The sequence below is a fragment of the Hemitrygon akajei genome, chromosome 2 (genome assembly GCF_048418815.1).
Source record: "Hemitrygon akajei chromosome 2, sHemAka1.3, whole genome shotgun sequence".
Taxonomy (NCBI): Eukaryota; Metazoa; Chordata; class Chondrichthyes; order Myliobatiformes; family Dasyatidae; genus Hemitrygon; species Hemitrygon akajei.
In genome coordinates, this window is record NC_133125.1 from 164,952,560 (window position 1) to 164,976,393 (window position 23,834).

General features: G+C 47.1%; 1 protein-coding gene across 2 annotated transcripts in view; it reads left to right on the forward strand.

Moving 5' to 3' along the window:
- Positions 1-20,173, forward strand: part of vars1 (valyl-tRNA synthetase 1) — a 91,655-nt gene extending 71,482 nt beyond the window's left edge. For both annotated transcript variants that reach the window (XM_073031616.1, XM_073031615.1), the window contains exons 26-31: positions 5,400-5,555; positions 6,400-6,606; positions 8,504-8,615; positions 9,562-9,734; positions 17,516-17,665; positions 18,371-20,173. In XM_073031616.1, coding sequence (XP_072887717.1) covers positions 5,400-5,555; positions 6,400-6,606; positions 8,504-8,615; positions 9,562-9,734; positions 17,516-17,665; positions 18,371-18,439 — 867 coding nt within the window. In that variant the 3' untranslated portion in view covers positions 18,440-20,173. The remainder of the gene's footprint in view (positions 1-5,399; positions 5,556-6,399; positions 6,607-8,503; positions 8,616-9,561; positions 9,735-17,515; positions 17,666-18,370) is intronic.
- Positions 20,174-23,834: the final 3,661 nt, after the last annotated feature.

The window sequence follows — 23,834 nt, forward strand, 5'->3', positions numbered from 1 at the left end:
CAGCCAAATCTCAAGGTTGTTTAATTTGTACATTTGTTGATAATAAATTCACTTTGTGTGTTTTTTGTTGCGGTCCATTACAATACTGTAGAGGCATGATTGTCATAGCTCGTGATTTTTATGTATCTTTCTGACTCAAGGATAAAATTGACTCATGGATGTTGATAAAACATAGAACATTGCAGCACAATACTGCCCATTCAGCTCAGGAGGTTGTTCCGACTCTTTAATCTACCCCAAGATCAAACTAACCCTTCTCTCCCACGTAGACCTTCACTTCGCTTTCATCCAAGTGCCTATTCATGATCCTTTTAAATGGGAACAGCAGATGTGTCCGGGATACAGGGAGCACCCATGGGGTGATGGGAACGCTTATGAGTTGGCATGACTCAAAGAGTTGGCCAAACTGCCTCCTATGTCCTGAGGAAGTTGGGGAAGGAAGCCTGCTGTCCTGACCCAGGATGGTCAATATGTGTGGTTGATTCTTAAAATGATTGTAAAAAATACTTGGTGTCCCATATCACCTGTCAAGGGGAAATGCAGAAGACAGTAAAAGGATTTCTTGTAGTCATGTGGTCCGGACACTGGCCCTTTGGCCCATCTGTTCCATGCCAACCAAAATGCCCATCCATTTCCATTGTGGGTCCACATCCCCCTAAACCAGGGGTTCCCAGCCTAGGGTCCACAGACCCCTCTTTTAAAGGTAGGAGTACATGGCATCAAAACGTTGGGTACACCTGCTCTAAGCCTTTCTTATCCATGTAACTGTCCCACTAGACTTCCAGCTTTAAAGCATTTGAGATTCATTCATTATCAAAGAAAGTATAAACTATACAACCTTGAAATGTGTAATTGTCCCTGCCTCCTCAAGGCTTTACATGATAACAGATATGTACCTTGATGATAAATTTACTTTGAACTTGTAAACTTCATCACTTCTGGCAACTCATTTCTACCCTTTGAGTTTTTTTTAAGTTGTGCTTTAATTTCCCATTAAATCTCTCTCACACTAAGCCTGTGCTCCGATGATCTTTTCCCCTAACCTAGAGAAGACACTGTGTAGATTGGCCCTATCTATCCATCTCAAGGTTTTGTACACCTCTTTAAGATCACCCCTCAGGCTCCAAGGAATTGAATCCAATCCTGCCAAACCTATATCTATAACACAAGTCCCCAGGTCGTTGCAACATCCTTGTAAATTGTCTCTGCACTCCTCCCCATTTAGTAACATCTTAGCTAAGCTGTTTGACCAAAACTGTGCGCAATTTTCCAAATGCAACCTCACCACGTCTTGTATGATTGTTACACTGCATCCCGACTTTTGCACTCAGTGCCCATTACTGATGAAAGACGGCGTTGCAAATGCCTCCTTCACCACCCTGTCCACCTGCACACACTTTTCAGTGAACTTGCCCATTAGTTATCTAGTACCTACCAACCTAATCTTCTGTACAGTTACATTGACCCACACCCAGACCACATCCCTCCAAACACTTCCCATTCACGAACCTATCCAATTTTCTCTTCAATGTTATTAATATCAGAGATATCAGTTTACAGTGGAGTAAAGGGAATGACAGAAGAATGAGAGAGCAGTTGGCCAAAATTGGTTGGAAAAGTACACTGGCAGGAATGAGGGCAGAGCAGCAATGGCTGGAATTTGTGGAAGCAATTCAGAAGGCTCAGGATTATATACATCCTAAAGAGGAAGAAGTATTCTAAAGGCAAGATGACACAACCATTCCCAACAAGGGAAGTCAAAACCAATGTAAAAGCCAAAGAGAGGGCATATAATAGTGCAAAAATTAGTGCTAATTTAGAAGATTAGGAAGTTTTTAGATATACCAACAGAAGGCAACTAAAATAGACATTAAGAATGTAAAGATGGAACATGAAAACACGCTTGCCAGCAGTATTGAAGAGGATACCAGAAGTTTCTTCAGACACATGAAGTGTAGAAGAGGGGCAAGAATGGATATCAGACTACTGGAAACCGATGCTGGAGAGGTAGTAATGGGGGACAATGAAATGGCGAGTGAACTGAATTAAGTATTTTGCATCAATCTTCACTGTGGAAGACAATAGCAGTTTGGTGGAAGTTCCAGGTGTCAGGGGTCATAAGTGTGAGAAGTTAGGCAGAAAGTTCTTGGGAAACTGAAGGATCTGAAGGTAGGTAAGTCCCAGATGGTGCACAGCTCAGGGTTGTGAAAGAGGTGGCTGAAGAGACTGCGGAGACATTAGTAATGATCTTTCAAGGCTCACTAGAGTCTGGAATGGTTCCGAAAGACTGGAAAATTGTGAATGTCACTCCACTCTTTAGGAAGGGAGAGAGGCAGAAGAAAAGGAACTATTATAGGCCAGTTAGTCTGACCTCAGTGGCTGGGAAAGTGTTGAAGTTGATTGTTAAGGATGTGTTTTCAGGGTATTTGGAGGCACATAATAAAATAGGCTATAGTGAGCATGTTTTCCTCAAGGGAAAACCTTGCCTGACAAATTTGTTGGAATTTTTTGAAGAAATAATCAGCAGGATAGACAAAGGAGAATCAGTTGATGTTGTGTACTTGGATTTTCAGAAGGCCTTTGATAAGGTGCTACACATGAGGCTGCATAACAAGCTACAAGCCCATGGTAATACAGGAAAGATTCTAGCACGGATAAAGGAGTGGCTGACTGGCAGGAGGCAAAGAGTGGGAATAAATGGAGCCTTTTCTAGCTGGCTGCAGTGATCAGTGGTGTTCCATAGGAGTCTGTGTTGGAACCGATTCTTTTTCCATGATATATATTGAAAACTTGGTTGATGGAATTAATTGGCTTTGTTGCAAAGTTTGCAGATGATATGAAGATAGGTGGAGGGGCAGGTAGTTTTGAGGAAGTAGAGAGGCTACAGAAGGACAGACAGATTAGGAGAATGGGCAAAGAGATGGCCGATGGAGTACAGTGTCGGGAAGTGTATGGTCATGCACTTTGGTAGGAGAAATGAAAGGGTTGACTATTTTCTAAATGGAGAGAAAATACAAAAAAAAGAACTGAGGTACTCATGCAGGGTTCCCCAAAGGTTAATTTGTAGGTTCAGTCTGGTGAGAAAGACAAATGCGATGATAGCATTCACTTCAAGACGATCAGAACATAAAAGCAAGGATGTAATGTTGAGACTTTATAAAGCACCGTCGAGGCCTCACGGGGTATTGTGAGCAGTTTTGGGCCCTTTATCTTAGGAAGGATGTGCTAACACTGGCGAGGGTACAAAGGAGTTTCTTGAAAATGATTCCAGTATTAATCTGCTTGTCATATGAAAAGTGTTTGATGGCTCTAGGCTTGTGTTCTCTGAAATTCAGAAGAATGAGGGTTAACCTCATTGAAACCATAAGATATAGGAGCAGAAGTAGGCCATTTGGCCCCTGAGTCTGCCCCGCCATTCAATCGTGGGCTGATCCAATTCTTCCAGGCATCCCCACTCTTCTGCTTTTACCCCATACCCTTTGATGCCCTGGCTAATCAAGAACCTTCTATCTCTGCCCTAAATACACCCAATGACTTGGACTCCACAGCCACTCATGGCAACAAATTCCCTAGATTTACCACCCTGTTCCTAAAGCAATTTTTCCTCATCTCAGTTCTAAAAGGATGTCCTTCAGTGCTGAAGTTGTGCCTTCTTGTCCTAGACTCTACTATCATGGGAAATAACTTTGCCATATCTAATCTGTTCAGGCCTTTTTACATTCAGAACCTTTCTATGAGATCCCCCTTTTAATTCTCCTGAGCTCCAGGGAATACAGCTCAAGAGCTGCCAGATGTTCCTCATACAGTAACCCTTTCATTCCTGGAATCATTCTTGTGAATCTTCTCTGAACCCTCTAAAATGTCAGTATATCCTTTCTAAAATAAGGAGCCCAAAACTGCACACAATACTCCGTGTGGTCTCATGACTACCTTTTTGAGCCTCAACATCAGATCCCTGTTCTTGTATTCTATACCTTTAGAAATGAATTACATCTCTGCATTTTGAATTCTCTCCCCATCTAAATAATAGTCTGCCCATTAATTTCTTCCACCAACTTTGTATTTCATTTGCCACTTCTTTGCCTATACCTTTAGAAATGAATGCCAACATTACATTCATCTTCTTCACAACCAACTCAACCTGGAGGTTAACCTTTAGGGTATCTTGCACAAGGACTCCCAAGTCCCTTTACATCTCTGCATTTTGAATTCTCTCCCCATCTAAATAATAGTCTGCCCATTAATTTCTTCCACCAACTTTGTATTTCATTTGCCACTTCTTTGCCCATTCCCCTAAACTATCTAAGTCTCTCCGCAGATTCTCTGTTTCCTCAACACTACCCATTCCTCCACCTATCTTGTATCACTGGCAAATTTAGCCACAAATCCATTAATACTGTAGTCCAAATCATTGACATACATTGTAAAAAAAAACAGCGATCCCAACACCTACCCCTGTGGAACTCTGCTGGTAACCAGCAGCCAGCCAGAAGAGGATCCCTTTATTCCCACTCTCTGTTCTCTGTCGGCCAGCCAATACTCCACCCATGCTAGTAACTTCCCTGTAATTTCATGGGCTCTTATCTTGCAAAGTAGCATCATGTGTGGCACCTTGTCAAAGGCCTTCTGAAAATCCAAGTACACCACATCTACTGCATCTCATTTGTCTACCCTGCTTGTAATTTTCTCAGAGTTGCAGTGGGCTTGTCAGGCAGGATTTTCCTTTCGGGAAACCATGCTGGCTTTGGCCTATCTTGTCGAAACCTATCGAATGCTGAAAGGCTTGATAGAGTGGATATGGAGACGATGCTTCTTATGGTGGGGGGAGTCTAAGACCAGAAGATGCAGTCTCAGAATAGAGGGGCATCCTTTTAGAATGGAGACGGAAGAGGAATTTCTTCAGCCAGAGAGTGGCGAAGCTGTGGAATTTGTTGCTGCAGGTAGCTGTGGAGGCCAAGACTTTATTGAAGGCAGAGGTTGATAGATTCATGATTGGTCAGGGCATGAAGGGATATGGGGGCTGGGGGGAAAGCAGGAGATTGGTGCTGAGAGGAAAACGGAATCAGGCATGATAAAATGGCGGAGCAGACTCGATGGGCCGAATGGACTAATTCTGCTCTTGTATTTTATGGTCTAATATACTTCTATACCTGAGTCCCTCTGGTCGAGAACACTCGTCAGGACCATGTCGTTCACTGTGAAAATCATTTCCTGAGTTTACTTCTCGAAGTGGATTAAAGATAAAAATTCCGGCAGTGTGGAATCTCGGAATGGGATTGGAGAGCTGGGATTGTTTTGGGAGGTGGCAGAGGCTGGGCAGATAGGGACTCTATGTCTCATTCTTTCTCCTGTCTTGCCCATCTGCCCCTGTGTTCTCCCCATTCTCCCTCCCTGTACAGCGCTCGTCACAGGAGAGTCTGATGGACCGCTGGATCCTGAGCCGCCTCAGCCACGCAGTGCGGACCTGTGACCACAGCTTCAGGCAGTACGACTTCCCGGAGGTCACCACTGCCATCTACAACTTCTGGCTGTATGAGCTGTCTAATGTCTACCTGGTGAGTTCCCAACTGACCCGTCACAATGTCCTCATTAGGTCTCCCATTAATATGGCAGCAAACATGTTTTTATTTCATTATATTTAACGTTTTACAAAGCAGAGTAATGAGTTTTACAGTGTGGCCTGTGAATCAGGGAATAGAAACTGGTGAGTTTTGTTCAGCTTTTGAAAAGAAACTGAAATAGATCCTATGCTTTGCTGTGTGGCTCCTGTCCTAGGTCCCATCTCCAGTCTGGGCCTCAGCTCCAGCTGACCGCTCAGGTCCGGATCCAGGTCTGATCCACGCTCCGGGCTCCAACTGCATGCTGCATCCTGGGATCCGGAGTCTGGCTGGACACTTCAATCCAGATCCCAGTCATGGTTCATGTTCTGGGCCTGAGCTCCAGATACACATTCCATTCTGGTTCCAGGCTCCAGTCTACTCTCCAGGCCCTCCTCCACCTATATGATCTGGTCTACTCTGGTCCGCAGTCCGGTCTACTCTCCAGGCCCCTTGCTCCAGTTGTACTCTCTACTCCATATTTGGGCTCCACGTCCTGCTCCAGCTGCCGGTGCTGGCTCCCAAATTCATTCGAGACCCCATCTCTGGCTGCATGCTCTGGTCTGGTATAGACTGTGGGTTCGTTCTCTGGCCCACGTTCCAGTCTGTTCACCAGGTACCAGATCCGGTCCGGCTCTTGGCTCTAGCCTCAAACCCCACCGAGGTCCCTGAACCCCAGTTGGGCTTCGGTTGCCCCTGCCCTGTGGTACTTTTTCTCTCCTTTGCCATTTATAAAATCCTCCAGTGCAAGTTGGTCTTATGCCTGAAACGATCGTCATATTTTCCTTCTCCCCTCTCTCAGGAATGTTTGAAGCCTGTGTTTGCTGGCCCGGACGAGAATGCTGCCCGTGCAGCCAGGAATACGCTGTACACCTGCCTGGACGCGGCCCTCCGCCTTCTGAGCCCCTTCATGCCTTTCATCACCGAGGAGTTGTACCAAAGGTTGCCGAGGCGACAGGCTCAGGACCCGCCGAGTATCAGTGTGACCTCGTACCCCGAGTGTGATGAGGTTTGTGTGCGTCTGTGTGTATATTTGCTCGCTGTAGGACTCACAGGAAACCGGTAATCGGAATCAGGGTTATTACCGCTGACGTCTGCCGTGAAATGTGTTGTTTTGTGGCAGCAATAGAGAGCAAGACACAAAAATTACTGCAAGTTACAATCAGAAACATAAAAATAAATAAATAGTGCAAAAAATAAGCAAAATAGAACACGTAAACATAAGCGATGCTGGAAGTCTTGAGCAGCACACACAAAATGCTGGAGGAACTCAGCAGGTCAGTCAGCATCCATGGAGAGGAATAAAGAGTCAACATTTTAGGCTGAGATCCTTCATCAGGATCTTTTCTCCTCCATAGATGCTGCCTGACTTACTGAGTTCTCCAGTATTTTGTGCTTGTTTCTCAAAAGTGAGATATGGTTCATGTGTTCTTTGTCGGAAATCTGATACGACCATAAGACATAGGAGCAGAAAGACGGAGGGGAAGAAGCTGTTCCTAGAATGTTGAGTGTGTGTCTTCAGACTTCTGTGCCTCCGCCCTGATGGTAGTAATGAGAAGAGGTTTATTAATGTCACGTGAACTAAGGGACGGTTGTACGATGAAGGAGGGGAAGTGTAAGTTCAAGTTTATTGTCATTTCAATTGTACAGGTATACAGCCAAATGAAACAACATTCCTCTGACCAAGCTGCACAGCATTGTATGTGTAAGACACACACAACACTTAAAGTAGTATTAACACAAATAAATTGACAAATTATAAGGAGCATTTATGTCACAAATTTAATAAGTTAACTGTATAATGCTACTGGCAAACAAGAGAAAATGTGCAGATGCTGTAAATGCAAGCAACATACACAAAATGCTGGAGGAACACAGCAGGCCTGGTAGCATCTATGGAAACGAGTGTTGTCGACAGTTTGGACCGAGACCCTTCATTAGGACTGGAGAAAAAGAGATGAGAAGTCAGAGGAAGAAGTTAGGGGGAGGGGTAGAAGAAATACAAGGTGGTAGGTGATAGGTGAAACCGGGAAGGTGGGGAGAGGTGAAGTAAAGTGTTGGGAAGTTGATTGGTGAAAGAAATAAAGGGCTGGATTAGGGGGAATCTGATAGGAGAGGACAGAAAGCCATGGAAGAAAGGGTAGGGGGAGGAGTACCGGGGGAGATGATGGGCAGGTGAAGAGATAATATGAATGGGGAATGGTGAGGGCAGTGGGCGCCATTACCAGAAGTTAGAAAATTGATCTTTATGCCATCGGGTTGGAGGCTACCCAGATGGAACATAAGGTGTCGTTCCTCCAACCTGAGTGTGGCCTCATTGTGGCAGCAGAGGAGCCCATGGACTGACATGACGGAATGGGAATGGGAGTTGGAATTAAAATGGGTGGTCTGTGGGAGATCTGGCTTTTTCCTGATGGATGGGGCGTAGGTGCACGGCGAAGCGGTGAGCTGCCAGAGGTGGCGGTGGTGGGGGGGTTACGGTGTCAGAGAGATTGTTGGACGGAGGGGGGGGGGGGGTGGGGGGGGGAGCATTGACAGTGTAGACATCTGGGGTAGATTTTTTAAATGCAGAGTGATCCATATACAAGTACTTGCAGCTTTTCCAAAGGGAACAAAAATGTTTCTGCTGGATTGGGATACCGAGGTTCACTGTAGCTGGAGGTCAAAGTGGGCAGATACTCAGTGTCTTTATCCCAGGGTATAAATCTCAAATAATAGAGAGCTCAGTGTTAGGTTGAGCGAGAGGGAAGTTTAAAGGGGTGTATAGGGTAAGTATTCCCATGGGTGCCTGGAACGGGCTGCCAGCAGTGGTGATACGAAAGTGGCCCTGAGACTGTTCTCATTGTCTGTGAATGTCAGAAACACTGACGTGCCTCAGTCCTCCTTCTCTTCTTCTCTTCCTGCAGTACAACTGGAGGGACGAGGAACTCGACCGGAACATGGAGTTTGTCCTGTCCATCATCCACACTATCCGGTCCTTGCGAGCCGACTACAACCTCACCAAGACCAAGGCTGACTGTGAGTCTGCATTTCCACACCGCTGCCCCGCACTGTTCACTTGAATTTTCCTGGCTGCACTTCCCACGCTTCCCTCTGTGTGGCGCTGTTCCCAGAGATGGGTCGGTGCTTCAGTCTCTCCTGGCTGGTGGGGATCGTCGATCGGATCCCAGCTGACGGCTGTCCGGTGCAGCACAGAGGGAAGTCAGCGCTGGGGGAGATACTGTCCTTGAGAGAAATGTCGGATGGTGAACCCTGCAGAAAATACAAAAGCCTGAAAGCATGTACCACAGGCTCAGAGACAGCTTCTATCACACTGTTATAGACTATTGAACAGACCTCTTGTACAATAATATGGACTCTTGGTGCACAATCGACCTCATTATGATCTTGCACTTTATTGTTGACCTGCACTGCACTTTCTGTGTAGCTGTTACACTTTATTCTGCATTGTTACTGTTTTACCGTGATCTACCTCAATGCACTGTGTCATGATCTGATCTGTATGAACACTCTGCAAGACAAGCTTTTCACTGTATCTCCGTACTTGTGACAATAATACACCAAAACCAGTAATAGACCAATACAAATCAGGGGGAACTGAGGGGGAATTTCTTCACTCAGAGGGTGGTGAGAGTGTGGAATGAGCTGCCAGTGGAAGTGTTGGATGTGGGTTTGATTGTAACATTGAAGACAAGTTTGGAGAAGTACACCATCTGGTTTTAGATGGGGAAAATGTTTACTGCTTTCTGCCTTACTTGTACCCCATGTTTGTCTGAATGAGCCTCCCTCCCTTTGACACAAGGATCTCATACCACCTGGACCATGCTATCTGCTCACAACTACCACAGGACAGGAGGTGCAGGAGACTGAAGTCCCAGACTGCGGTGCAGCGGTAGAGTCGTCCCTGTACCATGACTTACCCGAGGACTCTCGGGCTCACAGTCTTTCTGCTTATTTCCTGAAGGTTACTTGAAGTGCTTGGACCAAAGTACTGCCGATCTGGTGAGTCTGTTCACCTCCTACATCGAGACGCTGTCCTCCTGCAAGACGGTGACAGTGCTGGTGGACAAGGACTGTCCAACTGGTTGTGCCGTCGCCATCGCCTCGGACCGCTGCTCTGTCCACCTGATGCTGAAGGTAAGCTGATCTCAACATCACCTCCCTGACACTGTCCTTTCAGAGATGCAGCCTGACCCCTTGGGTTACTCCAGTATCTTGTGAAGAGGATCTATTTGGTTGCAGGGAAGTCAACATTCCTGAACCTGGAGAATATGCCCATCTTAATTCCAATTTCAGTGATAATATTCCATCGCCCAGCATATGCCAAGCTTCTTGTTGGCCGTGTCTTTGTGCGTTCATGGTATTTACACCTGGTGGGCCAATTCTGGTTTTTGGAATGTCTGTTCTTAACCGTTTCTTTGTCACCAGCAGCACAAAGCTTCTCGCCTTGCCATTACCAGTGTTGGATCTGGGGATGATATTGGCCAGAAGGTTCATTGGATGTCAGAAATGGGTCACAGATCTTGTGGTTACATACATTTTATTAGATATTCAAAACAAAGAGTAAAGTTGATTGGGTGGTTAAGATACGTCTGGTGAATTGGCCTTTGTTAGTTGGTGGATCGAGTTCAAGAGCCACAAAGTAATCTTACAGCTTTATAACACTGTGGTGAGACCACTCTTGGAATATTGTTCTTATTGCTAGTCACCTCATTATAGGAAGGCTCTGGAAGATTTAGTGCATTTGGTGCAGAGGAGATTAATCAGGATGCTGCCTGCATTTAAGAGCATGTCTTATGATATTAGATTAAGTGAGCTTGGGGCTTTGCTTTTAGGAGCCAAGGTGGAGGAGAGAAGACTTGAGGGTTTGATTGACATTTTTAAAAATTTGTATCAAAAGGATAGGCATGTAGACAGAGGAGTTGGAGTGGTTTAGTTGGTTTTAAAAAATTTTGAATCAAATCCTTAGAAAGAGATAAAATAAGATTGATATAGATCACTGTGGGTAGATTTATGAAACTTCAAGGGTGAAAAGACCCTGATAGAAGTTATATACAGGCCTCTGAACAGGAACCAAGATGTGGGATATAAATTGAAATTGAAGACAGGAAGGGTATATGAAAACAGGACAATGTTATGATAGTCATGGGGGATTTCAGTATGCAGGCAGATTGGAAAAATCAAGCTGGTGCTGGACGCCAAGAGAGGAATTTGTAGAATGCCTCTGAGATGGGTTTTTAAGAGCAGCTTGAGGTTGAGAACAGTAGGGGTAAGGCAATTCTGGATCGGGTGCTGTGTAATGGACCAGATTTGATTAGGGAATTTAATGTAAATGAACCCTTGGGAGGTAGTAATCATTATATGATAGAATTCATCCTGCAGTTTGAGAGGGAGACGTTAAAGTCAGATGTAACAGTGTAACAGTGGAGTGAAGGGAATTACTTGGATTTTCAGAATGCCTACAACAAGGTGCTGCAAATGAGACTGCTTAACAAGAGCCTGTGGTATTTGAGGAAAGATACAAGCATGGATAGAAGATTGGCTGATGGTAGGAGGCAAGAGCTGGGAATCAAGGGGGGTTCATTCTGGTTTCCTGCTGTTGACAAGGGGTGTTCCGCAGGAGTTGATGTTGACACCACTACTTTTCACATTATATGTCAATGATTTGAATGATGGAATTGATAGCTTTGTGGCCAGGTTTGCAGCTGATGTGAAGATCGGTGAAGGGGCAGGTGGTGTTGTAGAAGCAGGGAGTATACAGAGGATTTGGAGAGATGGAGAGAATAGGCAAAGCAGTGGCAAATGGAAGTGTATGGTCACACACTTTGCTCGAGGAAATATAGACGTAGACTATTAATGGGAAGAAAATCCCAAAATCAGAGGTTTTGGGAGTCCTTGAGCAGAATTCCCTAAAGGTTAACTTGCTGGTTGAGTCAGTGTTAAGGAAGGCAAATGTAACGTTAACATTGATTCTGAGAGGACTGGAATATAAGAAGAAGAATGTAATGCTGAGGCTTTATAAGGTCAGTCCACACGTGGAGTATTGTGAGCTGTTCTGAGCCCCTGATCTGGCATTGGAGAGGGTCCAGAGGAGGTTCACGAGAATGATTTTGGGAATGAAATGGGAAGCGTATGAGGAGTGTTTCATGGCTCTGGGCTTGTACTCATTGGGATACAGAAGAATAAGGGGGGATCTCATTGAAACCTACCCAATACTGAAAAGGCCTAGACAGAGTGGATGTGGAGTGGATGTTTCCTACAGTGGGTAAGTGTAGACCAGAGGGCACAGCCTCAGAATGAATGAACTTCCATTTGGAATAGAGATGAGAAAGAATTTCTTTAGCCAGAGGGTGGTGTATCTGGAATTCATTGCCACGGACGGCTGTGGAGGCCAAGTCATTGGGTATACTTCAAGTGGAGTTGATTGTTTCTTGATCAAAGATTATGGGGAGAATTCAGGAGAATTGGGTTGAGAGGGATAATAAATTGACGATGACAGAATGGCAGAGCAGATTCGATGGACTGAATGGCCTTTCTGTGCTCCTGTGTCTTTTGGTATAAAAGGTCAGCACCCTCACCCGATCCTCCCACACCTCACCAGGTACAGGGTTCCTTTGTCCTCACCAACTACGCCGCCTATCACCGACCACCTTGTATTTCTTCCACCCTTCCCCCCACCACCTTCCTCTGACTTCTCATCTTTTTTCTGCAGTTCTCATGAAGGGTCTCGGTTTGAAACATTGACTATTTACTCTTTTCCACAGATGCTGCCTGGCCTGCTGAGTTTTACCAGCATTTTGTGTGTGTTGCCAACTGTTGTGATGGAAAATAACTGGTTCTTTGAGTCTCAACAGTAGAGGCCTGGACATACACAGTTTTAATAATAAGGAATTTATTTACAAGGGGAAGTCGGGTCAACACAAGCAACTACAATACACAGGAAGCGGTGTGGGGACAGGGTACGGTTACACAAACAAAGAACAAGGGAAAAGCACTACGACAGCTATCCCCCTTGACCTTGGATAGCTGCGGCTCCCTTACCAGGACAAACGATAGACCTTCCCAAGCATAAGTCAATGCACTTACCTCCAATGAGGTGGTCTGTAAGAGAGGGCAAGGAAGGCCAAGTCTCACCTTTTAAATCATGGGGCTGGGCGAGATAATCCAATTAAGGTGACCAATAATTTAGGTGTGCATTGATTAGTTGGGAGGGACCAAATGTTGATTGGCATGTGGTGTGTCCTCCGATCAGCCAGGTGGCAGTGCATCTGTCACGTGGCCGGTATCTCTGGATACACTCCACCCCTCGGAAGACGCACCACATAGCCAACACACATAAGAGAGTGAAACAAAATCGCATGTACCAGAAATAACCAATTTTGAGCAGCTAAGTAAATGCAGAGACACTCTTAATCAGCTGGCATGCGCAACATAGTATAGAAATGGCTATGATTACAAGAATGAGTGCGATGGACCAGTGAATGACAATTGCCCACCACCCCCCTAGGGACCCAAACGGCCACCAATTGCCCCATGACGTGTTGTGCTGGAGGAGCTGGTCCCTTGATTTTTGAGTTTTAGCCACCGAGTCCCGAATGTGAGTGATGTTGCTGGACTCATCAGGGATAAAGGTACAGCATTCCTTACCAACCACTGCACACGTTCCACCATCAGCAGCGAGTAGGTAGTCCAGTGCCATTCGGTTCTGCAGGGCGACCATCCTGACAGGGGTCAGTTCTGCCGCCGTTCGGGTGAGGGCATCCTCCGTGTGTTGCAGTGCCACTGCCGTCTCGTTGGCCAAAGTCTCGAGCACACTGGTCATCTGGATCACCTCCCGGGACAGCCGGGCCGTACCATAACTGGGAAAGGCTATCATCCAGAACCTCTCTGCCTCTGTAATGGCCCTCTTGTCCCGGTGGCCGCTGTATGCCAGATGCTCCCCAAGGTCATTCAGGGGGTGGATGAAGGGCACCACATATGCTGGAAAGCAGCAGCCATACCAGCTCGTGGGGAGCCACGGGTAGGCGCAGTGGCCGCAGATCCAGTGGGTCCCGTTTAGAGTCCAGGGAGCTCCCAGCTTAGCGGCATCGTCGGCAGTGGTCACTGGGGCACCCGGGTACCAGTTTCGCTGACAGTTGCTGTGACCCACTGAAAAGTTAGAAGTGTGCGCATTGCGGAGTCTGCACCAGCATTCGTTACGTCTACTCAGCGGCTGTGGAATAACTCTGAGGGTGGGGACTCGGGTGGTGGTCTTTTTGTAAGTAGTCTTCCCCCTGCAATGCTCCTTCCACAGGGCATATAGGTTGGGGGTGGGGATGCCATCTAACTGGTTACGATCCACCCCTGCACGCAGCAGGTCCGTGTACAGCTGCCTGCGTGTATATCTGAGAGGGATAGTGTCTAGGCCCCTTGTCTCGGTCTTCCGGACCTGCGTAGGTACCCCCCTCTGTATATATTCTAATCCCTCCAGGAGGGTGATGGCATCCCGTACGGTCCTACCGCTAGCTGGTGCAATGAGGGGCAGGATTACCGACTTCAGATCGGGGCGTGCGGTAGTGACCAAGTATCCCACTAGGGCACCGGTCACTCGTGTGTTTTCAAGGAAGTTACGGTCGCAGGCACCTTGATAGATGCCGTTGACCAGTGCCCATTCCCTGATAACCCGGGTGCCCTCACTGACCGTACCCCATTGCGGGCACCCGTGTAGATCCCACTCCAGAAGTGTGGGATAGCGAGCTCGTACCGCGGTCACTACCCGATCCCACAGGGTTGTGCCGTCGCGGATTTCTGCTTGTGGCGCCCGCAGCGCATTGTTTATGCTCTGCTGGTCAGAGAGGTTTCCCAGGGCGCTTGCCTCCTGATGGGAGAGGCTGAGGTTGGGGCCCCCTCGTCCCACAGCCGGTGCAGCCAGGCGGCCAGGTGCTCGCCTGGTCGTTGGCGATACCGATCCGCCAACTGGGTCAGCTCCTTGGGGGAGAAGTCCCGGGTCTCCGTGGTCTCGGAGTGACCAGGAGAAGGTCCGGCCGTCTCCCCCTCATTCCCTTCCTCCCTGCGGTGAACCTGGGACCGCGTGGTGATGGGTCGGGCATGTTGGAGCTCGGGTGAGAAGGGAGAAGGGTGGTTGTGGGACCTTGGTTCCTCGGGCACCCCCTCGTCGTCACTATCAGCCAGATGTCCCCATCCCCCAGCCATGCGTCCAGCTTGTCGCCACACTGGACTAAGGCTCGAATCTTTAATGGGTCCGGCTGCCAGCCAGACCGACGGGCTGCCCTGGCCTGCTGAAGTTTTATGAGGCGACAGGCAAATTCAGTTCCCCTAACTTCAAGGTCATTGGCTCGGGCCTGGGCAGCCTGTGCTGCTTCCTTCAGCGTGCAACAACCCTGACTGAGGTCTTCAATTTCCCTGTCCTTCTGACCACACAAGTGCTGCAGGTGATCAGTAATTCTAACCTGGTGTCTCAGCAGGGACGCAAACAACCAGAAGGCATCCCTTGGACTCCCCTTGGCTTTGGGGAACCCTGATTCCTTCAGGAGGGAGACCACATGATGGTCCAGCTTCTCTCCACGGGGCTTTAACTGCTCAGACCAGTCCACTGGTTTTCTGTGGTCTGCCAGCACGCTGGCCAGACTCTCAAATCCCTCCCTTTCATCAGCCCACCCCGGGATCTTATCCTGGGAGCCTGCACTGGCTTTCTTCCCCTTATTCCAGAACATTATCCTCTGTGCTTGTGTCCAGCCAAAACCTATGAGACCCTGCTCTGCAGCGCCAAATGTTGTGATGGAAATAACTGGTTCTTTGAGTCTCAACAGTAGAGGCCTGGACACACACAGTTTTATTAATAAGGAATTTATTTACAAGGGGAAGTCCGGTCAACACAAGCAACTACAATACACAGGAAGCGGTGTAGGGACAGGGTACAGTTACACAAACAAAGAACAAGGGAAAAGCACTACAACAGCTATCCCCCTTGACCTTGGATAGCTGCGGCTCCCTTACCAGGACAAACGATAGACCTTCCCAAACATAAATCAATGCACTTACCTCCAATGAGGTGGTCTGTAAGAGAGGGCAAGGAAGGCCAAGTCTCACCTTTTAAATCATGGGGCTGGGCGAGATAATCCAATTAAGGTGACCAGTAATTTAGGTGTGCATTGATTAGTTGGGAGGGACCAAATGTTGATTGGCATGTGGTGTGTCCTCCGACCAGCCAGGTGGCAGTGCATCTGTCACGTGGCTGGTATCTCTGGATACACCAACTAAACTAATCTCTTCCACCTACGCAATGTCCGTATCTTCCATTGTCCTCGCATTCATGTAAACAGTACATTTTTGGAAGGTGTGTGAAAACCAGAGTGCCCGGATAAAAGCCACACAGTGACGGGGAGAACGTACAAGCTCCTAATAGAGAGCTGTGGGAATTGAACCCCGATTGCTGAACACTGACTCTGTAACAGCATTACACTATTTACTACGTTACCATCCATCCCCATCAGGAACCACTTTTGCCGGGACTGTCATTGATCTGGATGGCAGCTCAACATCCCTCCCCAGTCTTGACCAGGAGATTTAGCGGGTGGGCAATACATACTGTCTTATCAAACCAAAAACTGAAGTAATATATTGAAAAAAAAGATTATACTGAAAGATATCTTGTACCATGTATAAACACGGGAGGTGGTGGCAATCCAGAGTAACAGACACAAAATCACTGTTACAATAAGAATCTCTAAAATAGTAACTAAATAGTCTAAAAAATGAGCAAAATATTGAGCAGATATACAAGCGATTCTGCAGATGGTGGAAATCCAGAGCAACAGACAAACTTCTGGAGGAACTCAGCAGGTCAGGCAGCATCTATGGAGAGGAATACAGACTTGAAATTTCAGACGAAGGCTGGTCCAGATGAAGGGTCTCAGCAAGAAACTTCGACTCATTATTCCTTTCCATAGATACCCCCTGACCTGCTGAATTCCTCTCCCACTTTGTGGACTTTCACACAGTGCTAGAGCAGGGGTTCCCAACCTTTTTTATGCCATGGACCCCTACCAGTAATCGAGGGGTTAGTGAACACCAAGTAGGGATCCCTGATCCTAGAGAAACAACTCTTGCACGTTGTGTGGTTGGATCATGTGTCTTCTGAGGCAAGGAAGGAGAAACATCGAAGCCTCATTGGAACTGTTTCTGACTGAGGTTAAACCACAGGGTTCATACAGTTCTGATCTTGTGTCGGAGGGAGAACATGACAGCACACAGGAGATGAATGGAGGCCGGGTACATTACAGCTTTGAGGAGGGAGTGTGCAGCCTGGGTGTATTTTCTCTCAGTGATAGACAAAGTCTCTAATTGGAGGGATGTCGGAGAGTCAGGGGCCAGGGACTGTCAGCTCAGAGGCAACCTGTCCTGGGTTTATACTCCTGTCTGTGTGACTGGTTGGGTAGGTGGGTGGAAAAGAGGTTAGTTTTGCTGTTGTTTTGCTTTTCTCTTGTTGTCGTTGCTTGTGTTGTTTTGCTGAACATTGTGGGCAGACTATGTTGTCGCTGCCTCCAATAGATGTAACTTCCAGCAGCCCACTAACATGCCTTTAGGATGGGGTCGGAAAGGGAACTGGAGCACTTGGGGAAGGGGCAATTCAGGAGTTTTCAATTTCTGGGAGAGAACCGAGCAAGTGTGTGGTGGGATGAAATAAATGAAGGTGTGGGCAGGTACACATTAACCTCAACATCCGGCTGCCCCCACTGTTATACAGACACCACTCTTCATTACTGTCACATGTACAGTGAAAGGATGTTGTTTGCCTTCTGTATAAACAGATAATTCCATATCTTGAGTTCATACAAAGGAAAACAGGATGCAGAATATAGTGAGCTAATCTTTCAATCTATAACTGTTTCCATTTTCTTTTGCTTTTTGTTTAAAAGGGACTAATTGATGCGGAAAAGGAGGTCACAAAACTCAGGACCAAGCAGGGAGAGGTTCAGAAACAGATTGCGAAACTCAGGGAGAAAATGTCCAAAGCTGACTACAGCACCAAAGTGCCTCAGAAAATCCAGGACATGGAGGTGGAGAAGGTGAGGAGGGTGAATCTGAAAGTAGTTTGTGCCCGGGGTCTGTTGGGGGCTTCACACGCAGGTTAAGCTTTTTGATCTAGTCTGCAGTGATTGAGGGGGGTGTGGCCATCTCTCACACTGGACCCTGTGGGTGGACCCAGTCAGTCTATGATTCATGGGACGTGTCTGTCAGCTGAAGGCAGTCACTGGATGTATGGCTCCAGAGACAGAAACCCCTCCCACAGGTTAAAACACAGCTGACTCTGCACATTAGGAGTGTAAGTTTTGTGTTTGTGGTCTGTGCCAAAACAGTTCTGTATCTGACTTGCGTTGAACTCACCCTGGGAGCATGTGATGGGACTGTATAGAGAGAGCTTCACTCTGTATCTGATCAGTGTTGTTCTTACACTGGGGGTGTGTGGAGAGAGCTTTGCACAGTGTACCTAACCTGGAGTGCAATGGAGGAGTGCAGAGAGGGTTATCTTCTCTCACAACCCTCGGCTGGGATTGTGTTTAACCTGTTTTAAATCCAGAGCTGATATGAAGGAATCCTGAGGTGGGGGGGGGGGGGGGGGGGGGTGTGGTTGGACAATAAGTCAGTCATGATCCTGTTTGAATGATGGGATGTGGTAGAGGGGCTGAGCCTCCTGCAGTCTCTCCACCTCACCTGAACATTATTGTGCAGTGCATCCTGAGCTGGATTTGATTTTCTCCTTTCCTTCCCAGTTGAAGCAAAGCGAAACTGAACTGCAGAAGGTGGAAGAGGCCATGAGGAACTTTGAGAAGATGATCTGACCTGCTGAGTGAAGCAGGGAGGGTGCCGGGGATTTTAACCGCTCTCCTGTGACTGTGTATAACTGAAGGATGGTGTGGCCCTTCTTCGCAGCACACCTGACTTTCCGGGTACAAACCCAGCTCTGGTGTGGACGGGTTGGTGATGGGTGACATGAAGTGCCTGCTGTCTCACTCCTTTCCATTCAGTCCCATTTGTGTGCCAATCCCCACCGTTCCCTCATCTATGGGTGACAGGTTGGTTCATTTCCACCTCAGAGGGAATTCCCTGCACTCACTCTTTCCCGCTCTCCCTCTGAGAGTGGCATGCTTTCTCTCTCTCTCCCCACTCCAACTCTTCCCGTTTTTCTCTCTCTCCCTCTTTCACTCTCTTCCTCCTCATCTCTCTCCCTTTTTCTTTCTTTCTCCCTCTCTGTCATTACTTCCCCGTTGTTTTCCTGAGCTCTCCCTCTTTCCTCTTTCTGATTTCTCCCTTCAATTTTTCACCTTCACTTTCATGTTGTTTTCCCTCAGTGCCTCTGTTTCTCTCTTTCACTTTCTGTCTCGTTCATTTCTCCAAGTTGTTGTCTGTTTGTCCAACTTTTCCTCCCTCTCCTAATTCTCCGTCCCCTTTCCATCTCCCCGTTTACTGAGGCCATGCAGCCCTGCAGACAGACCTTGTGTCTGTCTCCTAACCAGCCCAACACCAACTCTCGGCAAACTTGTGCCCTCCTGTTCTCCCTCTCCCTCTCACTCGAGATGGTCTCGAGGTTTTAAGGTTCCGGACTTCACCGGAATGATCTGCTGTAGGGATTTATAGTGACCGATGGTCAGGCTGAGCTCATTTGGAAGGGTGAGAAGGGAAGCAACAAGCTTCAGTAGCTAATGGATGTGGGGAAGAGGGGGCTTCAGGTAGTTGCCATGTGAGGTGGGGGGAGGAGGAGCTGATTAGCTGTCAGTCATTGTTCTAGTTGTCCGGGGATGGGGGGGTGTCAGGTTCAAACACGGGTCTGGAGCCGTGATGCAGCGTCTCCAGTCACTGTGCCGCTGAACCACCAGGCATCTTTCAGAGGGGTGGGCTTGAATTTCAGCCGCCCCCTTCAGTTTATCCGGATGATGGCTTGTGGCCCAAGGCTGTGAACATCTCCCAGCTGCCATCTTGTTCCGCTGGGAGATTGCAGAATATCTTTTGCAGGTGATCTCACCTTGTACTGACAAGATGGAATCTACTTCCAGTGCCGGCATTCTCCCAGTGTCCAAGTCCAGGTTTTGGGATCTCCACCGCTGTGGAATTGGGAAAGGATTTACGTTCTGCTGTATATCACAAGGCAGTCCTAAGAAGAAAAAAAACTGAATATTGAATGAAGGACTCCCTCACGTCGATCTGTGTTGGCATCATCACTGCCCAGTATTGCAGTGAGTTACAGCCACGTCAGTCTGTGACAATCTCCACGTTGTTCTGGTTGTATAGCAACTTGATTCAGATATTCCCATCTTGTTCCACCGCCCCACCACCAACCCCTGATCCTTTTACCCCACCTGCTGTCCTGTTTACTTGCTCCTTCCCAGCAGTCATTCACCCTCCTCCCAATGTGCATTGGCACACACTGGCCATTTCCCCACCCCACCCCTCTCCTCCACCTCCCAATTTAGAGCTGGAATGAGTCTAAATAAAAAAAAGTTTTGTTTTCTTGCAAGAATGTTGGCTTGTTTGGAGTTTTCAATCTGTAACCAACTATAAACCTGAGTTGCTTTGTATTGGTTCTGCTGATGTGATTATTATTCTAATTTGTAGAGTAAACATTTGTTAACTGATAACATTTGTTGCAACAATGGGTTTGACAAGATGATCACAAACAAGATAGAACCTGCAGATGCTGGAAATCCAAGCAACACACACAAAATGCTGGAGGAAGTAGGCAGGCCAGGCAGCATCTTTGGAAAAAAAGGTACATTCACCGTTTTGGGTACAGTCCTGCCAAAGGGTCTCGGCCTGAAACGTCGACTGAACTTTTTCCCATAGATGTTGCCTGGCCCGCTGTGTTTCTCCAGCATTTTGTGTGTGTTACTTGGCCAGATGATATTGATAATGCAAATCTCTGCCAGTTCAATAGTTTGAATCACTTTGCCTCGTGAAAAACAAGTGATTAAAATACAATTTGTAATTGCCTTAATGTGACCAAAGAAAAAATAATTCTCTTTCAAAGGGTGGTGTTAATAAGAAGTAATGAAGAGTGAGATGGGTGGGAGAGGGAATTGAAAGGTATGAGGAAACGCCTGTAATTTTCTTCGCTGAAGATCATCACCTTGTCGTGGTGGAGAGGCCTGTGAGTTCCTGAGATCTTGACAGTGATGCATTCTGGAGCTTAGCTCCTGGTAGGGCCACCCATGGCGATACAGTCAAAGGCGAACGGTCCAGTCAAAGGGCAATCCAACCAGGAGCTCAACAGTGGAACTGGTGGAAGATGAGGACACATCACAATGGCAGTGGACATCACACTGGAGGAAAGCTGCAGCAGTGAAGGATCCCTGGTCGTCTTGCATTCCGCGCCACTGAGCCCTGATCCTGATCTGTCAAAGCCTGTATGGTGGCTGCCCGTGTATCAGCATCCCCACACTAAACAAAATCACACACTGACCTCTCCATTATGGGAACAACCCCTTGTGAGAACAGCATACTCTAACTGAGTGATTGCTCCGTTGCAATTTTTTAGATAAGTGACCCAGGACTCAGTTCCTGCAAACCTTTAAGTCCCTGCACTGTCTAATGTCCTGTTGGTTTTGGAGCAGTTGCCTATAGTCTGTGCAAGCAATTCCTTCAGTGAGATTATAAACCACATAACATCCCACTTAAGTGTGCTAGTAATTCACATTAAGTCAATTGGATGGGTAGATGAATAAGAAAGATTTAGAAGAATGCTATCCAAACATGGACACGTGGGACTAGGTGGGATTGGCATCTTGGTTGGCATGGAGCAAATGGGTGGATGACCCTGTATCTATGACTCTAAGGGGATCTTGGCGGGCTGGATGTGAGGAGAATGTTTCTTTGAGGGAGAATTGAGATTGTGGACAGGGCTGGAGGAAGGAATCTGTTTTGAAATGAACTTGCCCATTTAGGAGAAGAAGATATATTATTTTTCTCTGAGTCTTTAGAGCTCCTCCCTCAGGGAGAACGTAAGTAGAGTCTGAAGAACTTTGAGGTTGGAGGGAAAGGGAACATGAGTAACGACTCCAGCTCTGTGAATGAGCAGGAGATGGACTTGGAGGCCACGGATTGTGAGATATACCATGATCACCTTAAAATTATGCCCTCACTTATTAGCCATTTCTGCCTTTGGAAAAAGTCTCTGGCTGTCCACTCCGTCGATGCCTTTTATTACCTTGTACACCTCTATCAAGTCACCTCTCAGACTCCTCTCCACAGAGAAAAGCCCGAGCTCACTCAACCCATCCTTACTTTAAATGCTCCCTAATCCAGGCAGGATTCTGGTAAATATTTTCTGCACTATTTTCTCTGAATATTTTCTCTAAATATTTTCTCTGAAGCTTCTGCACCCTTCCTATAATCATGTGACCAGATGTGAACACAATAGTCCATGTGTTGCCCAACCAGAATTTATAGAACTGCATCCTAGCCTGTGGCTCTGGAATTCAGTCCCCTGAGTAATGAAGACCAATACATCATACAGCTTCAACTCTGAGAGATCTATGGACCTCTGCATAAAGACCATAAGACAGTAATATATAGGAACAGATTTGGGCCATCAAGTCTGCTTTGCCATTTCATCATGGCTGATCCAATTTTCCTCTCAACACCAATCTTCTGCCTTCTTCCCATATCCCTTCATGCCCTGACCAATCAGGAATCTATCACCATCTGCCTTAAATAAAGACCTGTCCTCCACAAATCCCATGCATTCACAACCCTCTGTCTAAAGAAGTTATTCCTCTTCTCTGTTCTGAAAGGATCCCTCTCTGTTCTGAAGCCATCTTCACTGGTCTTAGATTCCATCACCATGGAAATATTCTCTCCACATCTATCCAGGCCTTTCACCATTCGATAGGTTTCAATGAGATCACTCCTCATTCTTCTGAATTCCAGTGAATACTGGCCCAAAGCCATCAAACACTCTTCATGTGACATGCTGTTTAATCCTGGGATAATTTCTGTGAACCTCCTTTGCACCCTCTCCTGTTTCAGCACATCTTTTCTCAGATGAGGGGCCCAAAACTGCTCACAATTCTCCAAGTGAGGCCTCACCAGTACTTTATAAAGTCTTAGCATCACATGCTTGTTTTTATATTCTAGTCCATCCAATCACAAGGTGATCAGAATGGATGTGAAACCGACTCTCTCCTCTCAGACGCTGTTTGACCTGCTGAGGATTTTTAGTCTTTTGTTTGAGGGCAGAAATGTTATTTTTGTGCGAGTGTTCAAAATGATTTGGCGGCCTTGGGAGGTGAGGCGAGGTTGGCTCTGAGTAACAGTGCTCAGTGATTAGAGAACAGAGATTTCAGAGAGCTGGCAGCAGGACCATGGTGAGATGTGTTTTTCTTTACTAGTTGCTGGGAGGTGGGAGAGGTATTGTAATGATCAGTGAATCTACCAGAGAAAGTAGATTGGATTCACTGCTCTCCTCTCCTCGACGGTCCCACCACATTTCTCGCTTCACTGCAGACTTCCATCACCCGCAGTGTTTGTTCCAAAGCTTGCTGGACCCTCTCCACAGCCGATAGTGGTATGCATGTCTCCTGAACCCGGCAAATTTCCCACTACTCAAATTTTCTGTCTACTTTATCCTTCTTTCAGACCGATTCCTTATCCTGGGTATTTTAGTGTGGCCCATTCCTTCGGGGTTTGGAGAATCACTTACCCCCGTTTGCGCTAAAACCCACACACTCATCAACAGAGCTCGACATTCTAGGTCCCTGCGTTTATTTTTAATCCCTTCTCTCGCGATTTCGCTGTTTCCCGTGGCCAAGAGCAGTTGGCAACGCTCCCACCCCCACCCGGACTCAGCCGAGCGATGGTTCATTAGGTGGCAAGTGCTGGCTGGGCCTAGTACTGGAATCGGCCGTCCAGGAGCTGTCCAATCAGCGTCGAGTTCTCGTTGCCTTCAAGTTCCTGGGTGTCAAGATCTCGGAGGATCTGACCCGGTCCCAAAATAGGCAAGACAGCTTCTTTATTAGGAGTTTGAAGCGATTTGCATGTCAACAAATACACTCAAAAACTTCGATAGTGTACCGTGGAGAGCATTCTGACAAGGTGCATCACTGTCTGGTATGGAGGGGCTACTGCACAGGACCGAAAGGAGGTGCAGAAGGTTGTAAATCTCGTCAGCTCCATTTTGGGCACTAGCCTACAAAGTACCCAGGACATCTTTAGGGAACGGTGTCTCAGAAAGGCAGCGTCCAT